General features: G+C 38.6%; 1 protein-coding gene across 8 annotated transcripts; it reads right to left on the reverse strand.

Moving 5' to 3' along the window:
• On the reverse strand, positions 1 to 25,540 carry ERR (estrogen-related receptor). 8 transcript variants are annotated; one of them, XM_089070866.1, is made up of 9 exons: positions 25,291 to 25,540; positions 8,490 to 8,633; positions 7,985 to 8,098; positions 7,753 to 7,882; positions 7,319 to 7,540; positions 7,132 to 7,176; positions 6,099 to 6,266; positions 5,811 to 6,013; positions 1 to 5,580 (listed from the first exon to the last, which is right to left on the reverse strand). In XM_089070866.1, exons 2-9 carry the CDS (start codon positions 8,625 to 8,627, stop codon positions 5,242 to 5,244), a joined length of 1,359 nt encoding a protein of 452 aa, XP_088926992.1. In that variant the 5' UTR covers positions 8,628 to 8,633; positions 25,291 to 25,540; the 3' UTR covers positions 1 to 5,241. The 8 variants fall into 8 exon arrangements, with proteins under 8 accessions (XP_088926992.1, XP_088926990.1, XP_011644937.1 ...); XM_089070864.1 differs by lacking the exon at positions 25,291 to 25,540 and adding an exon at positions 19,281 to 19,897; XM_011646635.2 differs by lacking the exon at positions 25,291 to 25,540 and adding an exon at positions 19,281 to 19,883 and having other exon boundaries at positions 6,099 to 6,239.
• Positions 25,541 to 25,742: the final 202 nt, after the last annotated feature.

Raw genomic sequence — 25,742 nt, forward strand, 5'->3', positions numbered from 1 at the left:
TTACCGAGGTAGTTCCATACAGCGTATCGTTTGTTGATTTATTTTCTGCATCTCGTTGTAGATATATCGTCATCTTAATTAATACACACTCACGCTTTCTCTCTCTCTCTCTCTCTCTCTCTCTCTCTCTCTCTCTCTCTCTCTTTTATTCTTGTTTTCTTGTACAGACTATTCTAATAACTCGCATCATGTGATTTTGCAATGCTGCTCGCGATCGCATTGCATCGATGATGTTATCTCTTCGGCCTCACTTTTCTTTTTAGATACACACCGAACTGTACATCTTCTCTCTCTCTCTCTCTCTCTCTCTCTCTCTCTCTCTCTCTCCCAATATGCATATATATAAAAATTATGTATAGAATCTACCGCATCATAATTACAAAGTATCTACGTACATACATATTTATAATTATCGTAGAAGCAGTATCTCTCTTCTTATTACAGACGCAAATCACATCGGACTTGAGACAAGGAAAAGCGATGACTCGAAACATAAGACGCAAAACTAAACGAAAAGACAAAACAATTTTGACTTTTATATTACAATAAAATTAAAGGACTCGAAGAGGTGCGATCGCCAAGATTTTATTCATTTACAAAAACAGCCCGCTTTACAAATAAAAAAAAAAAAAAAAAATTGAAAAAAATCGCAACCCGCCTGCCCCGCCCGTACCACATTTCGTACGTATATATACTTTTAATGCAACAAAATATATATAAAATACGCTTTCAAAATGCGGACGCGTTCTCGCGGCGCAAAGTTAAAAGGGCAAGATCTCCGCCGTCGAAGGAACTTACTTAGCCACGAATCATTGGCTTTAAAATACAATCATCCCCTATTCCTGACTATCGGGAAAGAAGAGAGTCACGTCGCGTCGCATGATTTTTCATTTCGCGAAACAATTTTCTCATTTCGCACCTCCAGACGTAGATCTCGTAAACTATATCTCTCGATCATCTTCCAATACCAGATCTCGACGAAACAACAAATCGCGGGTGTCCTAAACAAATTGGAAGAGAGTTTCGACGTGCGCAAGTTTCGTAACGCGAGTTTCGCTTCAAGATCTCGAGGAATACTCTTCGTTCATCACAAAAAGAAAAAAAGCTTAATCGTTCCGCTACAACTCGTCTCGTTACTTATTACGCTATTATCGATAATTCCATCTGGATCCATGCTCTTTCGCTCTCCTTTCATTCCCGCAAGAAATACTTGCTGTATCACGTGGTAATCCAATTGCTTTCTTCGCTTCCTCAACGCTCTGTTCTTTTCCCTTTCGTTTAAATCTATCGTTATTACTATCTCTATAATGTCTGACAGATATATCGCACGCTTAACTATTTGTGTCTACGTTTTTGTATCGTGTTTGCTTGCTTGCAACCCTGAGACTACGATTCTACCGCCATGGCGAATCGGTGATTATATATGTACAAAGAAAAATGCTCGAAAAAATATGAGACCTCATAATCCGGCAGCTCGCACAAAAATCAGTTGCATAAAAATACCTGACGTTTTCTCTCTCTCTCTCTCTCTCTCTCTCTCTCTTTTCCTCTCTCTTCCTCTCTATCCTTTCTCGATAAAAGTGATACACGTGAAAATATTTGCCCTTATAAAAGCTCTTATACGAACCTTACACGGCCAATAATATTATCAGTATCAACAAAGTAGTAACATTATTGATCGTGTGTAGTTAATATTGATGGATTGATATAAAATATTGACAACGATGCGGATTTTTTGATTCTCGAGCATCAGTATTGTATGTAGGAGTATTGACAGTGATACTGATTACATTGATTATGTGAAGAAAGTACGTGATATTTTTAACAGTATAATTCCACAATAACAAATATATCACAATATAATGACAAAGTACACAGATGTTTTCTTGATCATTTCGAGATCATTAATGTTTTTTTTTTTTGGTATGGTATGGTTATTTTTTTGGTATATTTTCATTAGTATAATAAAATTTACAAAAAAAAAAAAAACAAATTTAAATACATAGAATATGATGACATTAAACATAAAATCTCGTAATATAATAATATATAATAATAGGCATTAAAAAAATAATCCCGCCGCCTATCATAATATTTGCCCTTTCAAAACGAACTATTTTTCCCTTTGATATTTTTTCATATTATTAAAAACAACAGAAATATTCTAAATGATCGAGTTACGGAAAACACTCTGTATATTTTTGTGTATTATTTTATGTTTTTGGAGAGCTTTTATATATCTGTTTTCTTTTTTTTTTCTCAAGATTAAATTGGCTAATGTATACTACATAAAACTGAGCTGAAATATCAATAATACTGATCATAAAATATAAGATTGTAAAAATATTAATGCATACTGTCAGTATTATTGATCCAATATTACTGATCAGTATTATTGATCATGTAAGGTCCGCGTTAAAAATCTTTCTATATCTATCGCGCCGGCGCGATTCGAGGGCCACAGGGGAACTTTGCGACGTCAAATAACAAGAGTTGCACAATTGTTAGTAATTAATTTAGTTAGTAAGCTTACAGAGAAGAACTTGCAGGATTCAGAATTCAGAATTTAACGGAAAAAAGTAGAAGGAAAAATCAAGACGAAATCGGCAACGTGTTGCATTGAAAAAAATTATCAAATGCGTTTAGTTACGAATTTTAACAGAATATTTGACAATTATTTCTTTTTTTTTTCAATATGCACAAAAGGAAATGCAACAAAAATAATCTGATTTGTCTCTCAAGTGGAAGGAAATGGAACAAGACGGAAATTTTAAAGGGATCTGCGGATCGATGAATGTCAATTTAACATCACCGCGCGATTTCTTCAACGCGCGCATTCAATAACGAAGGGAAAAAGAAGGAAACGCTAATTCTACGAATCGATTCCAGAGATAGTGGAAATCCAACGTGCTCAATTAACGCGAATATCACAGTTAAAGGGAAAAACTCGTTGACTATTCGAACAAAATGCGAAAAAGATTCGGCATAATCTGCAATTCGATTTCCATTTCTTCTCTTTATTTTTGTTTTTTTTACTACGTTAATTATCCAAGAAAATTAGTCTGAATTACTAGAAAAACGCGAGTGCGAGATACATGCCGCAAATTATTTTCCACTTACTTAAATACAGAAAGAATAAGAAAGAAGCTTGTAAGCTGCAGAAGATAAGGAGAGTAAAGGGATGACGTCGTCTTAATATTGAGAAAAAATAAATTGTTCTGACTCTATTACATTCTACATTCATGACGATAGTTTCACGATGGTGAATACGAGATCCATACACGATTTTTATCACTTTGATTTCTGAAAGAAATAATTTTTTTATTTGAAAGAGTGCATAACTTTGTATAAGTAAATTTTTGATTCTAAGAAATGAATAAAAGCAAAAAATGATCAATAAGCGAAATTTACTGAACTTGAACTCTACCATATTTGTTTAGCAAATGTTTTCCTAAGTCATTTATCGAGCTCCCATTTTAATTCCAAGAAGCTAAATGAACTTCAAATAATTATTAGCGTGATAAAAATCGCTCTAGGTCCGCGGCTAATAATTGTCAAACGAAATTCTATAGAACTTACTCACTTTCTACGTATGGCTCTCGTTCTCTCCTTAAAAAATTCTTCGGCATGAAAAGCGTTATAATCGCGCGTTAATGCAACAGTAATATCATGCTCGCTGATTTTCGTAATAATAATAATTAGTGATAACTAGATAATAAAGATCCCTGAATAGATATAATAATAATGGTAATATTAATCATTTAGCAATGTAAATATAACGAGAGTAATAATGTAAATGTGAAAATAATAATAATATTAATAATTATATATTAGCAATAATATATTTTCCTGCTCTTTTTATTTGTGGCACGAGCAAACAACATAACGCGATCATTTCAACAACCGGGTAAACACTTCTACCGTCAGCACGATAATAGTTATTGGCAGTAACTTAGCCAATAAATCCTTAAAATATACTTCCAATACAAAATCTGAATTTGTTTTTTTAGTAAAAGCAGTATGATCAAGAAACAATGCAGCCAACCTACTCGCTATTTTCGTTTCGTTCGCTTTCTCGCATCCATTTTACATTGTACAAAGATGTATTCTAAGATAATGTACAAGGACGTACCTCTACATCGCTATAACTATGGATGTTCAATACAACTATCACAAATATATCGATTATTATTCAATTTCTTTTCACATTTAAACTATTATAATTACAAGTATTAACTGCAAAAGAGGCTCTATATATATATATATATATATATATAAAATGTGTGTGTGTGTGTGTGTGTGTGTGTGTGTGTGTGTGTGTGTGTGTATAAACTGTTAAACATGTATATACACATATCGTGTTGAGAATGCACGAGATGATATTCGCCCCCATTAGGATACGGTGAGTAAAACAAAAAAAAAATAATAAAAAAAAAAAATAAACACAACAATAATTAAGAGAATAGTAACATCCGGAGAAAATGTTTAATAACAATAATTTTGATTGTTGATTCTCAATACCAACAGTATTTAATCATACTACGACGTTAAACACCCACAGTTATTACATCTTATTTGATTACTATGTTTAGTGTTACGATCGTGATGATCAAACGGAAACACTTTATTTGGTAATTGAATGATAAAGCCGACGATTGGCTTCCATATTACGCCTATCCTAAAAATGAGTACTCTGAAAAAGTCTTCTCGCATCTTGTACTGCATGTTCCAACGTAAAAGTTATATCTTTCTCTATTTCCTTCCTTTTCTTTCTTTCCTTTGTTTCTTTTTCTTTCTTTCTTTCTGTACCTGTAAATGGGGTACTCGAAAAGGAAAGTTTGGATACTTTGAATAAAGATTATACACGCATCTGCCGTGTTAGAAAACGATTCGTGAATCACAACATGAATCACCGAAGACACTGCCTGAAGAAACTTCCATTTTCATCGTCCTCTCTTCGCACGCAAAAAGAAAGAAAAAAAAAATCATAATAAAAACTCGCGAGTTCATTAGAAAATAAAAAGAATTGTAGAAGGATCTCGAGAATCTTTGTCCCTCCCACTTATCACTCACTTATCACCCACCTATCACTCATTAATGTCTTCAGCAACTCAACGGCACACCGAACATGCCCGAAATAACGATACAATAATATATAATCACGATGGTGGTAAACATTGTTAGCTTACGATAAACAACGGTACAGCGTCGAGTTAATAAATTTGCGACAACCAACATGTCTCATCGCAAACAAACATTCTCCAGCATCTCCTCGAAGAGCTTGTTCATTGGTACCTTGCCCGTTCTGTACACATTTGACCAAAAACGTCTGACAACTCCATCGGCTTGTCTGAGACTGGGCAGCACTATTAGCATATTCTGCATAGCGCGGAGTGCCTGGACCGATCGTACCGCTGATACACAGTCCGAAAGAGAAACCAAGATCGATTCTCGAAAACGATATAGCGCCTGAGGATGATCAGACCGAGCGTCACTGTTCGCTAAGATCAATGCCTTCAGCACGTAGTATTCTTCTCGCGTTAAACTCAATCGCTGGAGCCTCTCCATGACTTGTATGCACTATTCAAAAAAGAAATAAGATATGTTTAATTTTATATAAATTTGTAAAAAATGAAAATAAGATGACTCTTCATGGTTTCACAACATGCAATTTTTCTTTATTGTTTTATTAAATTATTATATGTATTAGTGTATATAAATAAACATTTATTTTTATATTTGATTATCGAAAAAAATTAATAATATTAAACTATATAATTACATAAAATTTTGCAAAAAATTATTCTTACATGTGTATAAAGCTCCATGCAATGGCACTCGCGCGCGAGTCTCTCGTCAAGAATAAAATCTTGCGCGAACTTCAATTTGCCGGTGTTAGGTATACTTCTCCATGCCAGAGTGAAGGTTAATATCTCGGCCCAAGTACTCTGCAAAAGCCGCATTTGATCATTCAGCGCCAAGTTGCCGAATCCCGGGATCTGTTTAGCCCAACCTGTCAAGAAAAACAGATTAAGCATCCAGCGTAATAAAGGAAATTTCGCGCATAACTGCTTAATAATATGCAAACTGATAATTACCGATTATACCGACTAATTCTCGATCATAGAGATCAGACAACTGTCCGAGGATTTTTTGATCTGCCTCCAGCGTACTTGGAACATTGGATACTTGAAGTATATCTGGTTCGCAGGCTGCCAAAGCCTCGATAATCTTGTTATCTGCAAAAGACGAGACACAATGTGTCTCTTTATTTAAATTGCCCTAAGGCAAGGCTAAAATGCCACTAAATTAGTAAATGCTGTATAAATGAAAATTTACAAGCGTTAAAGAAACAAGGAAAGATGTAATAAGTTATAAAACTAAATTGATGAAAAAAAAGAATGCCAATAGGAGCCAACATGGGTAATAAATGCATAAATAAATTATATTACATGCCATATATAAAGTACATAAAATCCGCGAACGTTTCAATCCTGGGTTTTCTTCAGTGCATCTAAGCTTAAAAGTATGTCTTATTGTATAGCAGTAATGTTCATGTCACTCTTTTATTTGCAGTTAAGATAATAGAACATGATGCAAGGATCAAAATATAGCAGTAATATTCATGTCACTCTTTTATTTGCAGTTAAGATAATAGAACATGATGCAAGGATCAAAATGTTAAAATTAAAAATCATCAAAATATTGTAAAGAGACTATATTTAAAATTCCATGAAAGGATTATCGAAATAATTAAGTTTAAATTTATAATATAAATAAAACAATAAAGAATAGTAAGAACCAAGCTTTAAATAATTTTTATCAAATTATTGTAAGAAAGGAATTAAAATTCTGAAAGTAAAATGATTTTATCTTATTTAATTTGGCACTGAAGAAGACTCAAATCCGGAGTCAAAACGTTTGTGAATTTTATGTACATTTTATATGCTATATAACACAATTTATTACCTACCTATTACCGTATTGACTCTCATTGGCTTTCTTTCATTTTTATCAATTTATATTTTATACCAGAGCCTTAATATTATTATTTTATAAAACTGAAATAACAAGTTAATGAAACAAATTGCAACATCGTACAGAAATACGCGTGATTACTTAGCAGCTTACTTATTTTTGCAGCAGAATCTGCCTTCGGTACGCTAGCATGAAACACTAAATAATTAAAAAAAAAAAGTTAATAATATAAATCGTCTTTTAAAAGAGACGATCTCTATCCTTAGTAAATATCTGTCCTTGTTATATGATAGAATCGATACAAATATGGCGCAAAGTTGCATTAGCGTAAAGCAAGTACCTTCTAGCGTGACGCTCTTGGTCGATGTGTAAGGATCGGTGGACCTTCTATACTTTTGCCGACCGCCTCGAACGCGATCCAATCTCACGCCTTCCTTCAGCATTCCTTGCCGCAAACATTTCTGAAATCTACACGCCTGACACGCCTTACGTCTTCGTTTGTTTATCTCGCATTCGCCGTTCGCTGGACAAGTATACTCTATGTTTCCTGTAAAATTACTGGCTATTTTATCGTAATATACGCAGTCTCTTGCCCCAGATAGCACCAATTGGTCTTCAAATACGACTATTATCACAAGAGCGTCCAAATATATCGTCTGGAATATATTGTACGTATGCAAATATCATACGATCGAAAATGCATATTAACATAGTCCTTGGTGCTATCTGGACGAATTATTGCGGAGTGTTACGGAAATCGATAAACTCGTTTACCTTGTATGGTTCTCTTGAAGAAAGCTTTACACGCCTCACACGAAGCAACACCGTAATGAAAACCGCTGGCAACATCACCGCAGACAAGGCAAAGCCTCCTGGGTACCATATCGTCTTCCTTAGCGCCTTCCTGTGGAAACGATAACAATTCTTCACAGCAGTTCAAATATAAATCATCCCTAATGTAAACTCATTGTCTATGGAGAAACGTTATCGGGACGCGATCACGCACCTCTGGAGTTCCCAATGGCTGCGTCGTCGAGGAACAATGATGCATCTCTGGACTATCGGGACTGCCACTGCTACCGCCATAATCCGTTGCGATGTCCAACTTTGTGCATATCGACTGGAAAAAAACGTGATTGAAATAACAATTAAGATGAGGCAATCAAAAAAATATTATAAAAAAATATCATTAAAATCATATCATTAAAAAACTATCATAAAAGAAGAAACGCGTGAAAACAAGTTAAGAAAGTTCAAAGAGTTTTGTAAGAAATTCCTACTTTTGCTCTCAATGCAAGAAGGAATGAGTATCGATCGCGAAATCCAATTCCGAATATAATTTCGACAACAAAAGATTCTTGAAGACCTCAAAGCTCTTTTTGGATATACTTCATCTATGTGAATTCGAGAGATTATTAGTGGATTATAATGCGACGATATTAGCGTGATAAGAGAGAGGAACGCTGTATATTTGTCGACGAATTGAGAAGTTCTTTGAACAATTTCAATACCTCCTGTTGCTGAAGAGTCGTGGTCGGCGAACACACTTGATAATTTTGCGTGGGCGTCGTTGGGTTATCGATTTCCTGCTTGATATTCGGCATCCTGTTATTTCCGATCATGCTTTCCGAGGGAGCATCAGACATCATACAGACCTGTTGGAAGCGCGAGAAAAGGAAAATGTAAAATTTCCGTGATATATTTGGCAATAATACATCGTATTCCGAGATCGCGCCCATTGGATCGAACATTGGCGATCGATAAAAATGATGGATTCTTAGCGCAAGAAGGCGAACGAGCGGTCATCCGCCGCCTTCTCTCTGCAGCATGAGGGAAGCTGCATTTTTTTTTTCTGTGCCTGCTATATTTAAGCATGGCCAACGCCTCGAGCATTTTTAGAATTGACTTCAGAGAATTCGCGGTACTGCCACCCAATGCCAATCCTGGCGATCGCGGATCAACCCCGTCGGTCTTGCGTGCGGTCTTCTCGGAGCACACGGTAATAATTCGAATTCGGCAGAAAATGCAAAAATTGAGAATCTCTGTGTCGTTACGAGCCGTGTGTAAACACTATCATACACGAACATGGGATACGATTACCAGAAGCACACGCGGTTGCTGACTGGACGGTAATTCTATAGTCGTTTAAGACGTCGGTTGAGCCGAAACTTCGGCTCAAAACATAAATCGATTTCCGTTTTTGTCCATATCGCTAAAACCGCCTGAGAATTCCCAATTAATTCCTGTGCACTCCAGCGTTTTCAAGCCAAAAACGATATCTGCGCGCGGAAATAGGCAAATTCAAGAGTACAAAAACGTAAACAGCCAGAATTATAAAAAAAAAAAAAATAATCGGATCTTAATATATTAAATATATTAATATTTAATATATATTAAAATGTATTAAATAATACATTAAATATTAATTAAATTTTAACAAAATAAAATTATTAAAAATGTAGTGTCTTCTGTGGATTTTTGTGGAAAAGGATATGTATGTAAATTTAACTTTGGACGGACAGGAAGCAAAAACTGATATGGAAATTTTTGGTCTTTAATGAAACGTTTTTAAGAGGACGGAAAGAATAAAGGGAAAAAGAGATATTTGTTGATTAATTTCTGCATATAAATGCACAATAAAATATCTTGTAATCTAGCAGTGTGACGTAATAAAAAGCAGCGACTCGACGACGCTGGACGCTAATATGAGATAACTGCGCCCTAGATTAGGGCGTTGCTAAACAAAGTAACGGTGAAAGGATTGCGTAAGCCCCCTTTCGCCCCTCACTGCCCCCTCCCTTCCATTCCGTTCGGCATCATGTGTCGTGTGCCAGCAGAAAGCGAGACTCGCAGACGGAAGGGAAGGAGAAGCAGCATCTAGTCGACCTTGAACTTGATTTTTTTTCAGACGCGAACTCGCGCGCTCCCCATTCGACGGACTCGATCTGAATTCGCAATCGAGTCTCTGAGGCGAGAGATCGGAAACCGTGCAGAGTCTAAATCGCGAAAACCGTCGTGGATTTTTTGCGGCGTCGTTTCTCTCGTGAGCGATCTCGAAGCGGACCTTGGAAACGGAAACGACGACGACGACGACGGAATTAACGCGCCGCGGAATTGAAACCTGCGCGGAGAACGACGGGTCCAAAACGATGCGAATTGCTTGGTACCACATTGGTCTCCATTTGGTACTCCTTTTCCTTCAGGTGGGAGGAACAAATTACGGCTTGTTCATCCTTGATTGCAATATCAATAACACCGAGACCGATGATCTCCGGAGCCAGCTCCCTCGCTGCGCAAAGGATATCTCATAAATCTAAGAAGGGCGAAGAGAGAGAGAGAGAGAGAGAGAGAGAGAGAGAGAGATATCTCGGCCGAAAGCGAGCTTATTTAGCATGGACCGTTGGTGCAACCGGCCCTAGATTTGTTCCAATGTGTTCTAGCGGGACAGGTTGCACGCACACGGGGGAGGAGGGGGGAGAGGGTTGCGTAAGTGTTGGCCTCCCTCCGCGTTTCGTTCGATTGAGTGCTCGAAAGGCGGACATGGGGAAAAGACAAGGGGGAGATGGAGGAGGAAGAGGGATGTCTGAGAGAGAGAGAGAGAGAGAGAGAGAGAGAGAGAGAGAGAGAGAGAGCGACGCCACGGTGTGCTTCTCGCCGGCCTTGAACTTGACTTTTCTGCGAGAGAGCGAGAAGCTACCGCGTTCGCGAAGGCCGCGGAGCCACGCCATCGCAATTTTAGACGCCGAGCGCCGGCGGAAACGGCCGACAACGACGGCCTTGGGCCTCTCAATCTCGTTTTATCTCGTTTTATCTCCTCCTCTGTCCTACCTTCCTGCCTATACGTCCGTGACTCCCCGTTCCGCCTGCGCGCCGACGCGCCACGATGCGCGATCCTGACGCTATTACCGACGCCTCTGACAACTTAACACTCCACTTTTAGAATAGCAATATAATTGAAGACTCCAGTCCTTCCCCTTCCCGAGATAAGAGAACGTGTCTTGTCTAGACACATTTAAAAAAAAAAAAAAAAAAAAAAAAAAAAAAAAAAAAAAAAAAAAAAAGAGTAAATTACAGCAACTAAAAACTAATTAAATTAAACGAGATCCTCCTCGAGGATCTATGGGGGTTGTAATTTCACCCTGAAAAATTTTCTGTTTGAACTTGATTGAAATAAAAATAAAAAGAAAACGTTATTGCTGATCTTGACGTAATAAAAACTTGGAGTTAACACTCGATATCTTCTTTTAATCATACGAGGAACTTCAGAGTTCTAGGAATCACATCGTAACTCTAGGAATCAAGTTACGGAAGTGATAACACGTGCACAGAAACACACGACACGCAATGCAACAGAAGAAATAATAAAAAATTTTTATCTCCTAGATATTTCGCGAGCGAGGTGGAAAATCATTATTAATTTCAATATCACGATAGATTGAAAGTGAAAATTAATCGCACGCAATCACAGAATAAATGAAAGATTTTCAATAGATCGCTCCGCTTCATATTGGAATCACATTCACTTGGATGCCATAAAAGAATCTTATATATAAATTTTACAAACATATAAAAATCTCATTATCGAGATTAACCTATTTCTTCGCATGTCATCATCCTGTAACAAATAACTAATTTCTGAAATCACCGTAATGATGAGACCTGATTGAAAAATTACTCATTGATTTTGAAAGACTAAGATCCTCGCATCAAAGAATTAATCTTAAATCAAGAAAAATATAAACAAGAATATTATAATTTTTTAAAAAAATTTAGATTTAATTGAATTTGTATTGATGCGAGTATATATTTATGCTCAACTCAAAATTAAAATCTTCTGTATGAAAATTATAATATTATTGCTTATATGAGAATATTTATACTTGCATCGATATAAATTCAATCAAATCAAGAGTAAAATTGTTCTAAGAAAAATGATAACATTCTTGTTTATATATATAATTTTGATATAAGATTAATTTTTTTTTTCTGTATGCGATATCAAGGTTCCTTGAACTTTACGCTCTCATCTGTATCATCGGGAGAGAAGATTGATCATATACGTCGATACAGAAGCGAATCGGGCAGCGTCGGTGTAACGATCGGGCGAAATAAACGATCGGGTGCACGCGCGCGCGCGCGCGCGCGCGGTATCGCCTACACTGCACAAATTAAGATAACGTCGCGATTAACATCGGTCAATAAATAGCTCCGTATCTGTTGCCAGGTGCGATATCGGCCGATAGTGCACAATTCGCATTAACAGTCGCATAACGCCTGAGCCTCTCCGGGATTCGCGCGCCTGGTGGGCGTACGCGCGGAATTGCATAATGAGCGCGTGTGACGTAACGCGCGGTTGCGATTTTCAGGAGAAGAGCGCTCGCGATCGCCGATCGCAAACAAATAGTCGTAAATCGTTTTCGCGAAAATAGGAGAAGGCCTTCGCGTACCAGAAGATACTCTCTCTCTTTCTCTCTTCTTGCTTCCGTTTCGCGAAAAAACGCGGTCGCACGCGTGGTTCAGAGATATATCGGTCGCTCCCTTCGGATAAAAATGAAAAAAAAGAATCTTGGAAGGGGCTCGCGCGTCTTTCCTGTAACGGTCAGGTGTATTTTTATTTTTATGGATCACGGTTCTCGCGCGCGGTTCTCTCCTTTGTCGCGGCATTGGTAATCCGCGGACGTGTCGGCGGTACTCGATATTCCGGTTGCAACAAGTCGACGGACGTTATCTATGTGAATTATTATAATTGCCCGCTTGCGCGTGCGGTCCGGAATATCGCTGGCATATGTATGCACGTAGGTGGTTACGGAATTAGAATGCGAAAAGTGCGGATCGATCCTCCTGGAGGATGAAGACCCTGGGTCGCGGTCAAGGCCGGGGCCTTGGCGGGAACTACGCTCCGATTTCGCATCGATCTTATCCAATAAAAATAACGCGATAACACGGCCGTGTAATATCGGAGTATTAAAACAGCGGCAAGAATAACCCGGCTGCCTCGGGATATATCCGACGTGGACGTATCGACTTCCCGTTGAATCTTTCAAGTCTTGGATCTTCATGAGCTCCTAAATCTTTTAAGGATTTAGAAGCGAGAGGACCTAGAATTTAAAGCGAGAGCCGCGCCTATCTCAGTCAAGTAGAGATTTAGCGCTTTTCGCTATCTTTTATTTTCGAGATATCTAAATTATAATTTCGCGTGATACTCCTAACCGAGCGCAGCTAACGTTAAGTTTCACTAAAACTCTTTTATAGTCCTCATACATTATTAAAAAAAAGATCTCTCATCTTAAAGAGTATGAGTTTCACTTACGTTATATGCAGAGGAAGAAAATGAGTAGGTTCCAGTCAGATTTGTAAAGATTTGATTTAATCTAGTCTCCTCGCACATTATTAAAAAGAAAAAGGTGGAGATAATTTCGATTGTTTCATGTGTAAGATTTTGATCTCCTTCATTAAAATATTGTTAATTATAAATTATTATAATTATTAATTAAGTATATATATATATATATATACTTAATTAATAATTTTATATATATATATATATATATAAAATAATGTAGTGCGTGCGTGCGTGTGTTTTATATATATTATAATTATATTATTACAATATATATATATATAGTAATAATATAATTATAATATAACACACACACACACACACACACACACACACACACACACACACACACACACACACACACATACTATAATTATTGATTAGTGCGAAGTTTTTTTATACGCTGTGGGCTTTAAGAACCGCTTCAGGACTCGACATAAAGATGAGCAATGGGGTTCAGGTAAAATTGAATTCGCGGTGAACGGATCAGTCGGAAGATAGGCCTTGCCGATCAACTAGCGGCGACATGGCTCAATGTCGAGTCGTATCGCTGGTCGGAACGATAATAATCGCTCTGCAGAGCGAGATGTTCGGAGGGGAGTCAAGTTTAAGGCCACGAGACGTCGATGACGTCATCTCATAGAGATAGAAAGAGGGAGGGGCATGGGGGAAGAGAGAGAGAGAGAGAGGGGCACAAATCCTAACCTTGGACAATATTCGAAATAATCGGTGGACAGGTAGGCTCTAACTTTGAGCCAACTCGAGATGTTGAGCCAGAGTTCGTGAAAAAAATGCTGCGTTAAAAAACGATTACGACACAACAGTTCGATAAAAAGAAGAAGGATATTTTTATACCGCATTAATAATTGGATACTGTTACGCAAAATGACTTAAAATTCAAGGTGTGTCATTATAATCTAGCTGTTAAATGTATATAAAATTATTCCATTTCGGTTTTATGAATCGATTGATTTTTATGTTCATCAGGATCGCCTATCGAAAATGTTTAAGAAAATTCAGTAGTTATGTGATGTGTTTTATCTCGCACAAGTCTGCTGAACAAAAAGTTAAAAAAAATTTGATAGAGAAATATAATATTTTAAAACTCAACAAAATTTAGAGACGTTCGTATTAATCTGCAACTTGTTTATATAAGTTTTCAATAAAATATTTTTTTAATGTACATCGGCTTTCTTTTGTCTATTTTTTCTCGAGATATTGCAGAAATCGTATTTGATGAATGTTTCGCTTTTTATTTATATTTATATCCTGTATATAAATTTTTTTATCTTTAATCTTCCATGAATTTTGAAGTAACAACTTTATTTTTAAATTTTCGTGTTCTTATCATCGTTTACTATTATTTCCATAATTATGTCATTGTATTGCTAACACTTCATTTACAATGATTATTAGTTCCTGTTTTTCACACCGGAGTGAACATTATTAAAACTTCTCATTTTCTATTTCAGAAAATCACTTCATGAAAAAATCATAAACAAAATTGATTACACTAACAAATATGTTCTAATGAAGACGTAATTTAATGACCGTACAAATAAATATATGTAAAATACGCACACCGTCATCGGTACATCATTACATCGGGTATTACGAGTTCTACATCAGAATCAGAAAGAGTAGTCGCTTTACATAAAACATTAAAAGCTAATTACAGCTATAATTATTCATTTGTACTCCAAGCTAAATGTTTGCTATGTCTACATTAAATATTTTTTTAATCAAAAAAAAAAAAAAAAAAAAAAAAACTGAACAAAGGGACAGAACGGGGCAGTCTTCTTTCTCCTCTCCTCCCATTATTAAATCCCTGGACCAAGGGGACTAAGGAACATATCAGGAATCACAAAACAGTGACTCGCGTACTGTTAATGTCTCTCTTTCCGCAACGCGGACGCAAGAGGACGCAAGAGTGCATCGGCAACGATCGCGGTGCACGTGTATCGCGTAACGACGACCTTCGCATTGCTACTCTATCACGACCACGTTCCGCTTCCTACCCGCCAGCGCTTGTTTATGCGCAACTAGCGGTGTGTCGTAACACACCGTGTCTTTTTCAATAATCCAACGAGAATTCGCGCGGACGTCCCAACGCTAATCCCCACACTCCGTTCAATTAATTACATTAACGCTCCAAATTACTGTCACAGTAGATACAGGCGGGCAGAATCGATCCGTTCGACGAAGTTACGGGAATTAAGTTACGTTAAGATTCGGGTAACAACTTTCACGAATCAGGACAGTCTCCGCCGCTGATTTTAACGTCTCTTCTTCGAATAAAGTGGATTTCCCGATTTTTGAAAAAAAAAGATCTTCGATCGTTAATTTTATTCGACATCGAATTCAATGGAGAAAATAATTGTTTGCAAATTTAATATTTTTTTTTGTTTCCTTTTTCCTTATAATAATTTCCTTAATAATAAGTTCTCTGTGGTAGATTTCTATGTAACAAAAAGTATTTTTGATAATTATTGTGATTATTAGAATAATTATTAATTTTCAAAATTAATTAAATAACAAATATATGACTGAATTATATGAGCCGCTATTTTGACACAATTAAAATTTTACATCTTACTTCCCCTCTCTCTCGCTCGCTCGTTCGCTCAAGTGGAAATCCTCGTAAATCATTAATAAAATATAATATACATAATATGGCCAATATAAATGCACATATTTTCATTTATCATGTCAGCTGATCGCGCATGTGCATGACTTCAAGACGGTACGGCAGTTTATAAATTTTACATTACAATCGCGGTAAGCATGCCGATTTTTACAAAGCCGGAAAAATTCGAAGCTCTGAAAATATCCGCTGACGCAACTCGCGATGAATATTTTTCTTCTATCAAACTCGAACGTCCGCGACGTTCCCGCTCCAATTCAGCGGCTTTATTTTTATTCCAGTCGATGCAATTTACACGTGATGTTTGAATGAGTCGACATTTAAGAGTTCGGGACACCTTACTTAACTTAATTACTCGTCTCGCGGGATAATTAGATTGTACAAGGTCTTCCGAACCTTCTCTTTCATTTTCGATTTTCAGTCCTTCTGAAATGATGTCATTTCTCGATTTCCCAAAAATTATTCTGGTCGAATTGCAGATAAGAAGGAATGGCCAGTCATTAAGGGATCGCTCGGCGACACGGATCTCAGTCACATGCTCGTATATTCCAAATGTACAAACGTCAGCACGAATTCCTCGTTAACCCCTTGTCAATCGGGTGAGGGCGATGAGACGAACCAGCATCCGTTGTTGTAGGATCATTATCTCGCTCAAAGTATCGGGACCGGGCGGAGAGTTCGCGCCTAATAAAGATTAGACCTCGCGTTGCATGCGAAAACGTTACGCGATAACGTAAGCGTGATATCCCACCGCCCGTGACATCTCACGCACTCATGAAATTGCGTAAAAATCACGATGTTGATGAAGAGTAAACGAAGCACGTATCGTTCATGGTTGACGTCCATTTGAGAGAAAAACGTGTCGAGAACCGCTCTCGAAAGTCGCGCAACCGTATATCACATTAATGAAGTATCATCAAAACAGCGATATTAGAAGTCAACGATACTGACTCCAATCCAAACTATAAATGCCTTTTAATACACGATAACTTTTTACGCGCTAGTGAAGTATCCATTTTTTTCAAATGGATTCGTCACGATTCCATTGAACAAATAAATCGTTGACAGATTCTCGACTTCGCTACTTGACACCTCCTGACCACCAACTAGGAAGACAAGATTCCATTTTGCGAAACATTGAGCAATGTTTATAATTGAGAAGAAATAATTTAAAATCCCTTTTCTGCTCGCCAATTATCGGGAATAATCGGCTTATCCATTCTTACTCGAAATCATCCTAAAAATGTACGATCGAACGAAGAGAAATTCCGAAGCTTTCTGGACATCCCGAGTAGACAATAGCGAAATGAGATGTGAAGGATAGCATCCGAGTGTGCGTGTCGTCACAACCATAAATCTCGGCGCACTCACGTAAGCAACGCAATTGATCTATATGACACCGGGCATTCTTTTGCATTGTCTCCTTATCGTCCGAAAAGATGCCGCTTAGCAGCTGCCTCTTTTTTTTATCGTGAAATACGTGTGATTATTACATGTATCGCGCGATGTTCACGTCGGTACATTCCAGCGAACTCTATTATACCGAAATGTTTGGTGCCAAGTCAATATTAAAAGTATAAATAAGACTGTTATTTTTGATTATTTCTATTTTTTAAATTCATACTTTTCTTGTATTAAATTATTTTAATAATTAAATTTTTTGTATTCGTACTTTTTTGTATCAAGGACACGATTTTGGAATTTCCTAACTTTTTATCACTCTTTTTATTCTGATAGAAGATTAAACAATTAAAACATTTTAAAATCCCATTTTTTTTTTTACATAAAAATAAGAGAAATAATCAAGAACAACTGTATCTCAAATGTTAAGAATTCGGCCAAAATAAATATTAAAAGACTAGAAAAGATAAGGATTAGGTATTCTTTTTTTCTCTATTTACTGATTTCTGAATAGTCAAAGATTATATCTTCTGATTCATGCGGATAAAAGAAAAGAAAATAAAATAGAAATAGATAGAAAAAAAGATAAAAAAAAGTACATCTCCCTTATTCCCTTCTGCCTTACAATTTCTCCCAAATATATTTCAGTTTATAGAATTCACACTCGCACACGCAATTCGCACGAAATACGTGGAAATTCTTCTTTCCGCTAAACGGACCGATTCAGGCCGATTTGGATTTCGATCTTCCTTCCGATCGTTAACCGTCGACCAACAAAGCGTTCGTCATTAAAGGCGTCGACCGATCCCGCGGGAAAGCGGGCGAACAAAAAAGATGAAAAAGCAAAGAGCAGAGCGAAGCAGGGATGAGGGAAAAAAAGACACACTTGCCTGGCATGCGAAGAAAGCTCGAGATATAACATCGCTCGTATGAGCGCGGATCATAACAAACAATTTTTTTCCCCGATGTTTTCGGAGCGCCGCGCGCGCCGAAAAACACTTCAATTTCCGCGGTCCCCGAGATCACTGCGGGTGGATTTTTGGAGTATATATTTATAGATCTATTTCGCTTGCACTTACGTTGTATCTTTTGCACTTAAATCTCCCGTCCTTTCTTCCACCATCGTCCGCAAATATCTATCCTGCTTTAAGTACCGAAAGTTCAAAGGGATGCAAGCGACGCAAAGAAACGTTACGCCTCGCGTGGAATCGTAATTCCATCGCCGCTGAATTTTTCCCCTCCGAAATTTTATCCCGCGCGGAATCCCCGGCGGATCGCCGTTGTCAGAGGATTCCCGAGAGACCGACAAACCGGGGAGCGCAAAGATTAGTCGCGAGACGCGAGATGAATTATCTAACAGCTCGACACGGGTTGTGTAACGTAACGACCGACTCGTCACGAGACGCGGGCGACGGCTCGGGGGCCTTAGGTAATACACGTTCGCACCTATTAAAACGTTAATGCATAAATATTATTTACGCGAACTTCACGAACGTTTCCACGGCGGAGCTTCATCCGTCGTATCACGTTTACATATTACATCGTTTTACGCATAAAACACGAATGACATCACGCGTTGGTGAGGCAGATCACGGAGGATCGCGGAGATCACGTCAATAACTCCGAGTCGCTTTACGTTCCGGAGCAGTACGAACCTGAACTACATCCGCGAACGAAACGGAGTGATGAGGTTTTTTTTATTATAAACGCCAACGCACGATCGTCACTTCCGTTATTCGATCCGAAAGGGCTGAGGAGAAAGGTAAGAGCGGCACTGCGCAACGCTGCACGTCACGTAAACAAAGCCACGAGATCGCGCGGGGAAGAGCGAAAAAGAGAGACGAAGAGGGGAAAATAGCGAAAGAGAGACAGAGAGGGAGAAGAAGGATCGGTTAGGTGCTGTAACACGGCACTTACCACGTCGTACATCCACGCGTCCATGGCCTCGTCCTCGTCCCACGCGACACTCCGAAAAATGCACGCCCGACTCCGTTTTCTCACGCGTGCCTCACCTCCTCCCGCGCCAATCGGGACTGGCGCAATCGCGACGCACGGCACCGTTCGTCCGATCGAGTCGTCACGTCACGTAACGTCACGTCGCGTCACGTCACGTCACGTCACGTCGCGTCGCGGCGAGCGCCGCCCGCGCGATACAAAATACTTACACCGCACGCTGCCAGAGCGTACCGACGACGAACAGGACGACGACGACGACGACGACGACGACGAGGACGAGGACGAAGACAACGCACCACGACGTTCACGGCAACGCGCGCCGTACGCGACTGAAGGCGCTAAACACATCGGCGCGATGTTAAGTGAATCCGCCGCGCGCGCGGCGATGCACGGAGGTGGACCGGCGCGACGCGGCGGCGATGCGAGACGAAGGCCCCGGAACGCGGAGAGACCGCGCAGCTGCGTCGCGTACAACGTCGTACCATCGTCAGGGACCACCGATCTGGATCTTTCACCGAGTGAATCCCCCTCGTCGACGGAGGAACGCACCCGAAATGCAAAAGCGTGGGATGACGTGGGGTGTGTCCTCTCGTGACTGAGAGTCACGATTCCGAATCTACGAAAAGCAGATTTCCCCTCGAAAAAAGTTTTGTAATCGGTGCTCATTCGAGAGAGAGAGAGAGAGAGAGCTCATTCCGGAATATGACGGAATTTGAAAATACAACCTGTATTATATCTGTCTTCTTTTCGTATATATCTAGACGGATTCAAGAATTGCATTGCACTAAGAAAAAAAAGAGACAAAGAGAAAGAGAGAGAGAGAGAGAGAGAGAGAGAGAGAGAGAGAGAGAGAGAGAGAGAGAGAGAGTCGAGGCAAATTTTATTCTTCACTGTATTTTCTCACGCAATACACATTTTAAACGATGTATTTATTTGGCCTCAGATAAGGAAATATTGATAATTACATGGCATAACAATAATAACATGGGATCGTTACGCCATGCTATGCACATTCGAAAATAATTTAATGTTAATAAAACATTTAATGATTTCATTCATGTAATGCGGATATATCGATAACGGATATAATAATTATACTACATTATTGTTAAGATACATGCAATGAAACAGTCCTATTACGATAATACCAACAATTTTCATATTATTATTCAAATTTTTCCATGTATTTATTCGTATTGCTTGTTCATCCGTTAATTTTTATCGTACCGTCTTTTGACGTTTGCATCGAAGTTTCGCGCACAGTAAATGATATTATGTTTCATTATATAAAATAATTATGGCTCTTAATCTGAAAATGCGTATGTGTGGATGGGTATGTGTGTGATATCTATCGTGCAGTTGCACCGTATTAGGCAACACCGAAGTATTTTCATCTTATCGCATTTATCGATAAGGCGTAGCGATTGTCTCGGTCTGACAACACAGATGTTACCATTTTTCACTCAAGCGTTGCATGCAATGTCATTTTGGATAAAATCATGGTCACGGGCAATCGGTCATTAACATTATGGCTCCCGTATCACCTTGATACCGCTCGCGCTTTATCGTACCAACTCGAAGCGGCTTTTTCGTATATTCTCTATATACGCTGATTTATATCCTCTCTCTTTCTCTCTCTCGTCCTCGCAACAGGCTCCACCCTTTCCGAGAAGCGAGGAAATAGCAGACATAAAATATTTTTCCAGACTCTAGACAAATACATTTGCAGATATATATTTTTATGTTAATAAAATTATATATGTATTTGTATATAAATATATGTATAAATATGTATGTATAGTATATGATAAATGAACGCACGCGCGCGCGTATGCGTATGTGTGTGTGTGTGTGTAGATAAATTTCTCTTTGTGTATGCATCTTAACAAATTATTTCTTACAATTAAGTATCTTTCACTTTAGCAATGGTCATAAGAGTTATTTATATATTCATAAAATCATTCGTTCGCGTCTCGCAAATTTATTTTCGCTGATAAATAAAAAAAATATTTCCCCCTCCTCCGCAAGCATATCTATTTCAAAGGCAATTTTTAGATTCGAGCTCGTAAGAATTTTTTTTTCCTCTTCCCTTTCAATTCAATTCGTAAAGTGCGGTATTCGCGCGCGCAGTTCCGCGAGGAATCTGTGTTTCAAATAATCCGGACCCTCGTGCCGAGCGGCATTTACGTGCGGACGACGAATTGAATTTTCCCTCGCGGCAACGGGGTAGATCGATCGAGCGAAACACTCCCTCGTATCGTACCGTCGCGCCGCGTGTCGCGCGCTCGAGAATCAACCCGGAGAATCGCTCGATCTTGCGAGCGAGTGCGGCGGCCTCGGGCATGATACGCTACTGGCGTACAGACGCGCCGATGTGTGTATATCACAACGGTGATAGGTGAGTGGGTGGGTAGGTGGGTGGGCGGGCGGGCGGCTGAAGGCGACGGCGGCCGCGACGGGAGCCGCGGCGCGGCGGGGCAGGAGGTTGGAGACGTCGGTGGCCTTGAACTTGACTGCCGTCACTTTTTGCGCACAGCCGCTGCGTCGCCCGCCCAAAACAGCCCACCGGCGTAGACACGTCGGAGGACCTCGTGCGTCTACCCGACAGCGACGGCGACGGCGACGACGACGATGTCGCGCGGTCACGGGGGATCTTTCTCAGACACATTTACATTCTTCGATTTAGAGTATGAGATGACGGGTTTAATGATCCATTCAACAAGTTAAGGTGTCCATGGCTGAGGGTCTCGCTTAATAAATCGTAACTTTAGCCTGAATTCAATGAAGTCTTTAAATATCGTATCAATTAAGTTTTTTCCATAGTGTATTAAAAACGAATTAAGAAGATTGTATTCTTATGTTTCTCATTATTTTTTTATGTTCGTTACGTTTTTATTTAGCATTTGCATTTCAATTAATCAGAACCGATTTTTGCTACTCCTGTATCGAGATGATTTTATTCGTGTAATCGTATTTGGATACTTAGGATTTTCTTCAATCTAGCGGTTTTTTTTTTATTCTCTTTTTTTTCCGATTTACGTCTAAATCTGTGTGTATTTGTTGAACAAAAAAAATTGAAAATTGTACTTGATACGCAGTGGCGCCTCGAGCCGATCGATGCGAGTACGGGTCAATGTACTCGCGGAAACTTTTCGATATCTTGTTAACCCTTAACTTAAGCGTCTGAATTTTTTGCGTTGAGAGAGTCTTAATAATTCTTTAATTTCAAAGGACCGATAAAAATATTTTAATATAAAAAATGTGTACTAAATATTTCACAATTACATAAATTATTTTCCAATGAAAAGCAAGTCGAAAAACTCTGCATCAATTCCTTTTTCTTCAATACTTAACAAAAGAGATATATATATGTGTGTGTGTGTGTGTGTGTGTGTGTGTGTGTGTGTGTGTGTGTGTGTTCGATTCTCTCGGAAAATATATTCATAAATTCGAGCATTTTTGAGATTGTACCTAATATTTTTATCCTTTTATTTTAATACTTTTATGTTTTTTGCATAGAAGCATGAATAAAAACTTTCATACATATGGGAACAATCGATATAATATAAAAAAGTTACGCGGTTCTATTCTAAGAAAAATGCAATTACACAAAATGAGGTCATCGATTCTTTCTATTATTCTTCATATAAAAGTACTAAGGTAAAATCAAAAGAGAGTTAATATACTGACATAAGCTTTTAAAGTTTTATACCTGAGAACTTCGTTCCGAATAATTGATAACGAGCCAGTACCGTTTGTTCTCATAATTATGCTTTATAATAATAATTCTAATAAGTTCGACGATAATCATTAAAGAAAATTCGAGAGAGAGAGAGAGAGAGAGACCACCGAGTTTGTGAATAATTATCACGTCTTCAAATTATCATAAGAGTTCAGAATCAGCCATATATTTACTGCTTCTGCGAAAGAAACTTCAATTCTATCAAACAAAGAGCAATATCATAAAACTCATATTCATTTCTATCAATTAAGTAGATTAATTTTTATCTCGATTTAATTTTCCTTCTATCTTCTTCTAGATCTAAGGATTCATTATAAATGAAATCGCGATTAAAATTAATAGATATGGACAAAAATTGATCGGGTACGTAAGGGTACGAAATCATGTTCGAAGAATTGATCAATATTACGAAATGGCGGATGTTAAATGATATCGGGACGGAAGACGGTCCTCAAAAATCCACCGAGAGAGAGAGAGAGAGGGGGGGGACAGGGGGGCGGGGGGATAACAACGTAGTCGCTGCCAGTGGGCATCGGGCGAGTCGTTGTTCGACGGTACACCGACGATGCCCCGCTGTTAGGGTTGAGGTAGGTAGACCTCGCGCGAAGCGGATCGATATAGCACTCTCGCTTTCTCGCATTCCCGATGTACGATACGACGACGAGGCGCGCACGTGCCCGCGTGTCTGACGTGAGGATCGTCAACGACCGGGACCGGCTGGTAATAATTTCGCGGACACGCGCAAACGAGGAGAACGCCGGGTGGAGGGAAAGGAGCCGGGGCGATCCTATGTCGATCATCGTAGCTCCGTTTTTTTTTTCTGCTCCAAGATTCACGTGCATCTCGCGAAACATCGCACGAAGCCAGCCACACTTTTTCGAAATTCTTCCGCGGAGTTTTTAATTTATATCGATCTATCCGTTCCGTTTCGGTTTACGTTTAATCAACGTGGATTAAATTTCTATTGCAGATTAAATTTCTAAATGGAGATTCTAGGTGAGGGTTTTTCTGTTTCTAATGCTTTTTAAATCATTTCTATAATGTAATTTTCCAATAAAATGTTATATTAGTTTTAATCTTGATTTAACTTTTATCTGCATTTAATTCCAAGAATTAGAAAAGATAAAAAATAAATTAATTCGACATTAAAATTGATGTCTAATGATAGAATTGAACATTAAAAAAATGAATAGGATTCCGCACGCACAAGTTTTCACTTTTAATTCTTCATAATCCAACTTGACATTCAGAGAAGATTAAAAAACTCATTAGAAGTTATAAATGTCAGAACATTATTTTGCTAAAATTGACTTTCCCCTCGCTTGTACAATGCATAAAACTCCATTTGCTCTCAAATAACGCAATATTTAAATGTCCGAACTACATAGGAGGGGACGTGCTGAAATGGAAGACTATTTTTCTTCAATATCAATTTTGCGAGTCAAATACATTATGCACGCTGGATTTAAACAAATGCGTACAATTGTTATTGTAAATTGAAGGCTAGTTGTCGGTAATAAACACTTGCACGAATATCCCGGTCGATACTGAATGACGGGATTCCACGAAATTTCAACTACCAGCTGATATATTATATGTTATATATGTATATATTGATATATGTATATATATATATATATATATATAAAACACGTGTGTATGTATGTATAGAGTCTTCTAGGAAGACTCTCTCTGATGCACTTGTGTATGCAACACCTACATAATCGTTTCGTAACGCATCAATCGTCACCATGGAAATCTCTGGATGTTTCTGAACTCAGAGAAAGTGCGAGTCCCTAACGTATCGAATAAGCTCTTGTTCCTCCGTATTAAAGGGGAGAGAACGGAAAGGAGAGAGGCAGAGAGAGAGAGAAAGAAAGAGAGAGACTAACTCCGAGACCATTTCGCGAATTCGATAGAGCTCGTAACGCAGTTGAATTTGAAGGGGGATCAAGGCCGTCACCGATACAGATCGCGAATAATTCCGCGGCGCGAGGAAGGGATGAAACAGGCGACTGTCGGGAGGAAAAAAAAAAGGAGGAGCTCCAACGAGTACACGCACCGAGTGTACTCGTACGCGATGTGTGTATCAACGGAGAGCTCTCGCAACAAAGATGGCGGGCATGAATTTGGCAAAATCGCCCGAGACTGGCCGTCGCGATCGACAACGGCGAATGGATCCTACGACACTTTCGCGCGTGATCGTGTTGCGAATCCACGTTTACTCACCACCTGGTGCTCAGCAACTTGACCGCGATCTTCTCATTGCGTACCGCTCGTGGCCGCTCGTACACGACAAAAATGTTGGAGTAATGGCTGATTTTATGGCTCAACACAGCTGTAGAAAAAGTCCGGGGGAGCTTTGCGGGGGCAGCAGCATCGAGCGCGTGGCACCATCGAGCGTGAACGACGCGAATCTCCGACGCGAACCTCCGTTGATACAAATGGCGAAATTTTTGAGATTTCGTAAAAATACAGATGGAATTCACATAGCAACTTCACTGGCATTTCTTTAATTTTTTTTTTCCCGTACTTTTTATAATTATGAAATTTGTTCAAGTCTGATGTATGCAACAAATATTATTACATTTTCCTCTGTCGACTTTTATTTAATAAAAATTCGTTTTGAATTCTTTCAGTTTGACTTTTAAATTTGTATTTATTTGAAATATTTTGTTTAA

This window comes from Pogonomyrmex barbatus, unplaced genomic scaffold, assembly GCF_055798465.1.
Source record: "Pogonomyrmex barbatus isolate J1 unplaced genomic scaffold, ASM5579846v1 scaffold11, whole genome shotgun sequence".
NCBI classification, from domain to species: Eukaryota; Metazoa; Arthropoda; class Insecta; order Hymenoptera; family Formicidae; genus Pogonomyrmex; species Pogonomyrmex barbatus.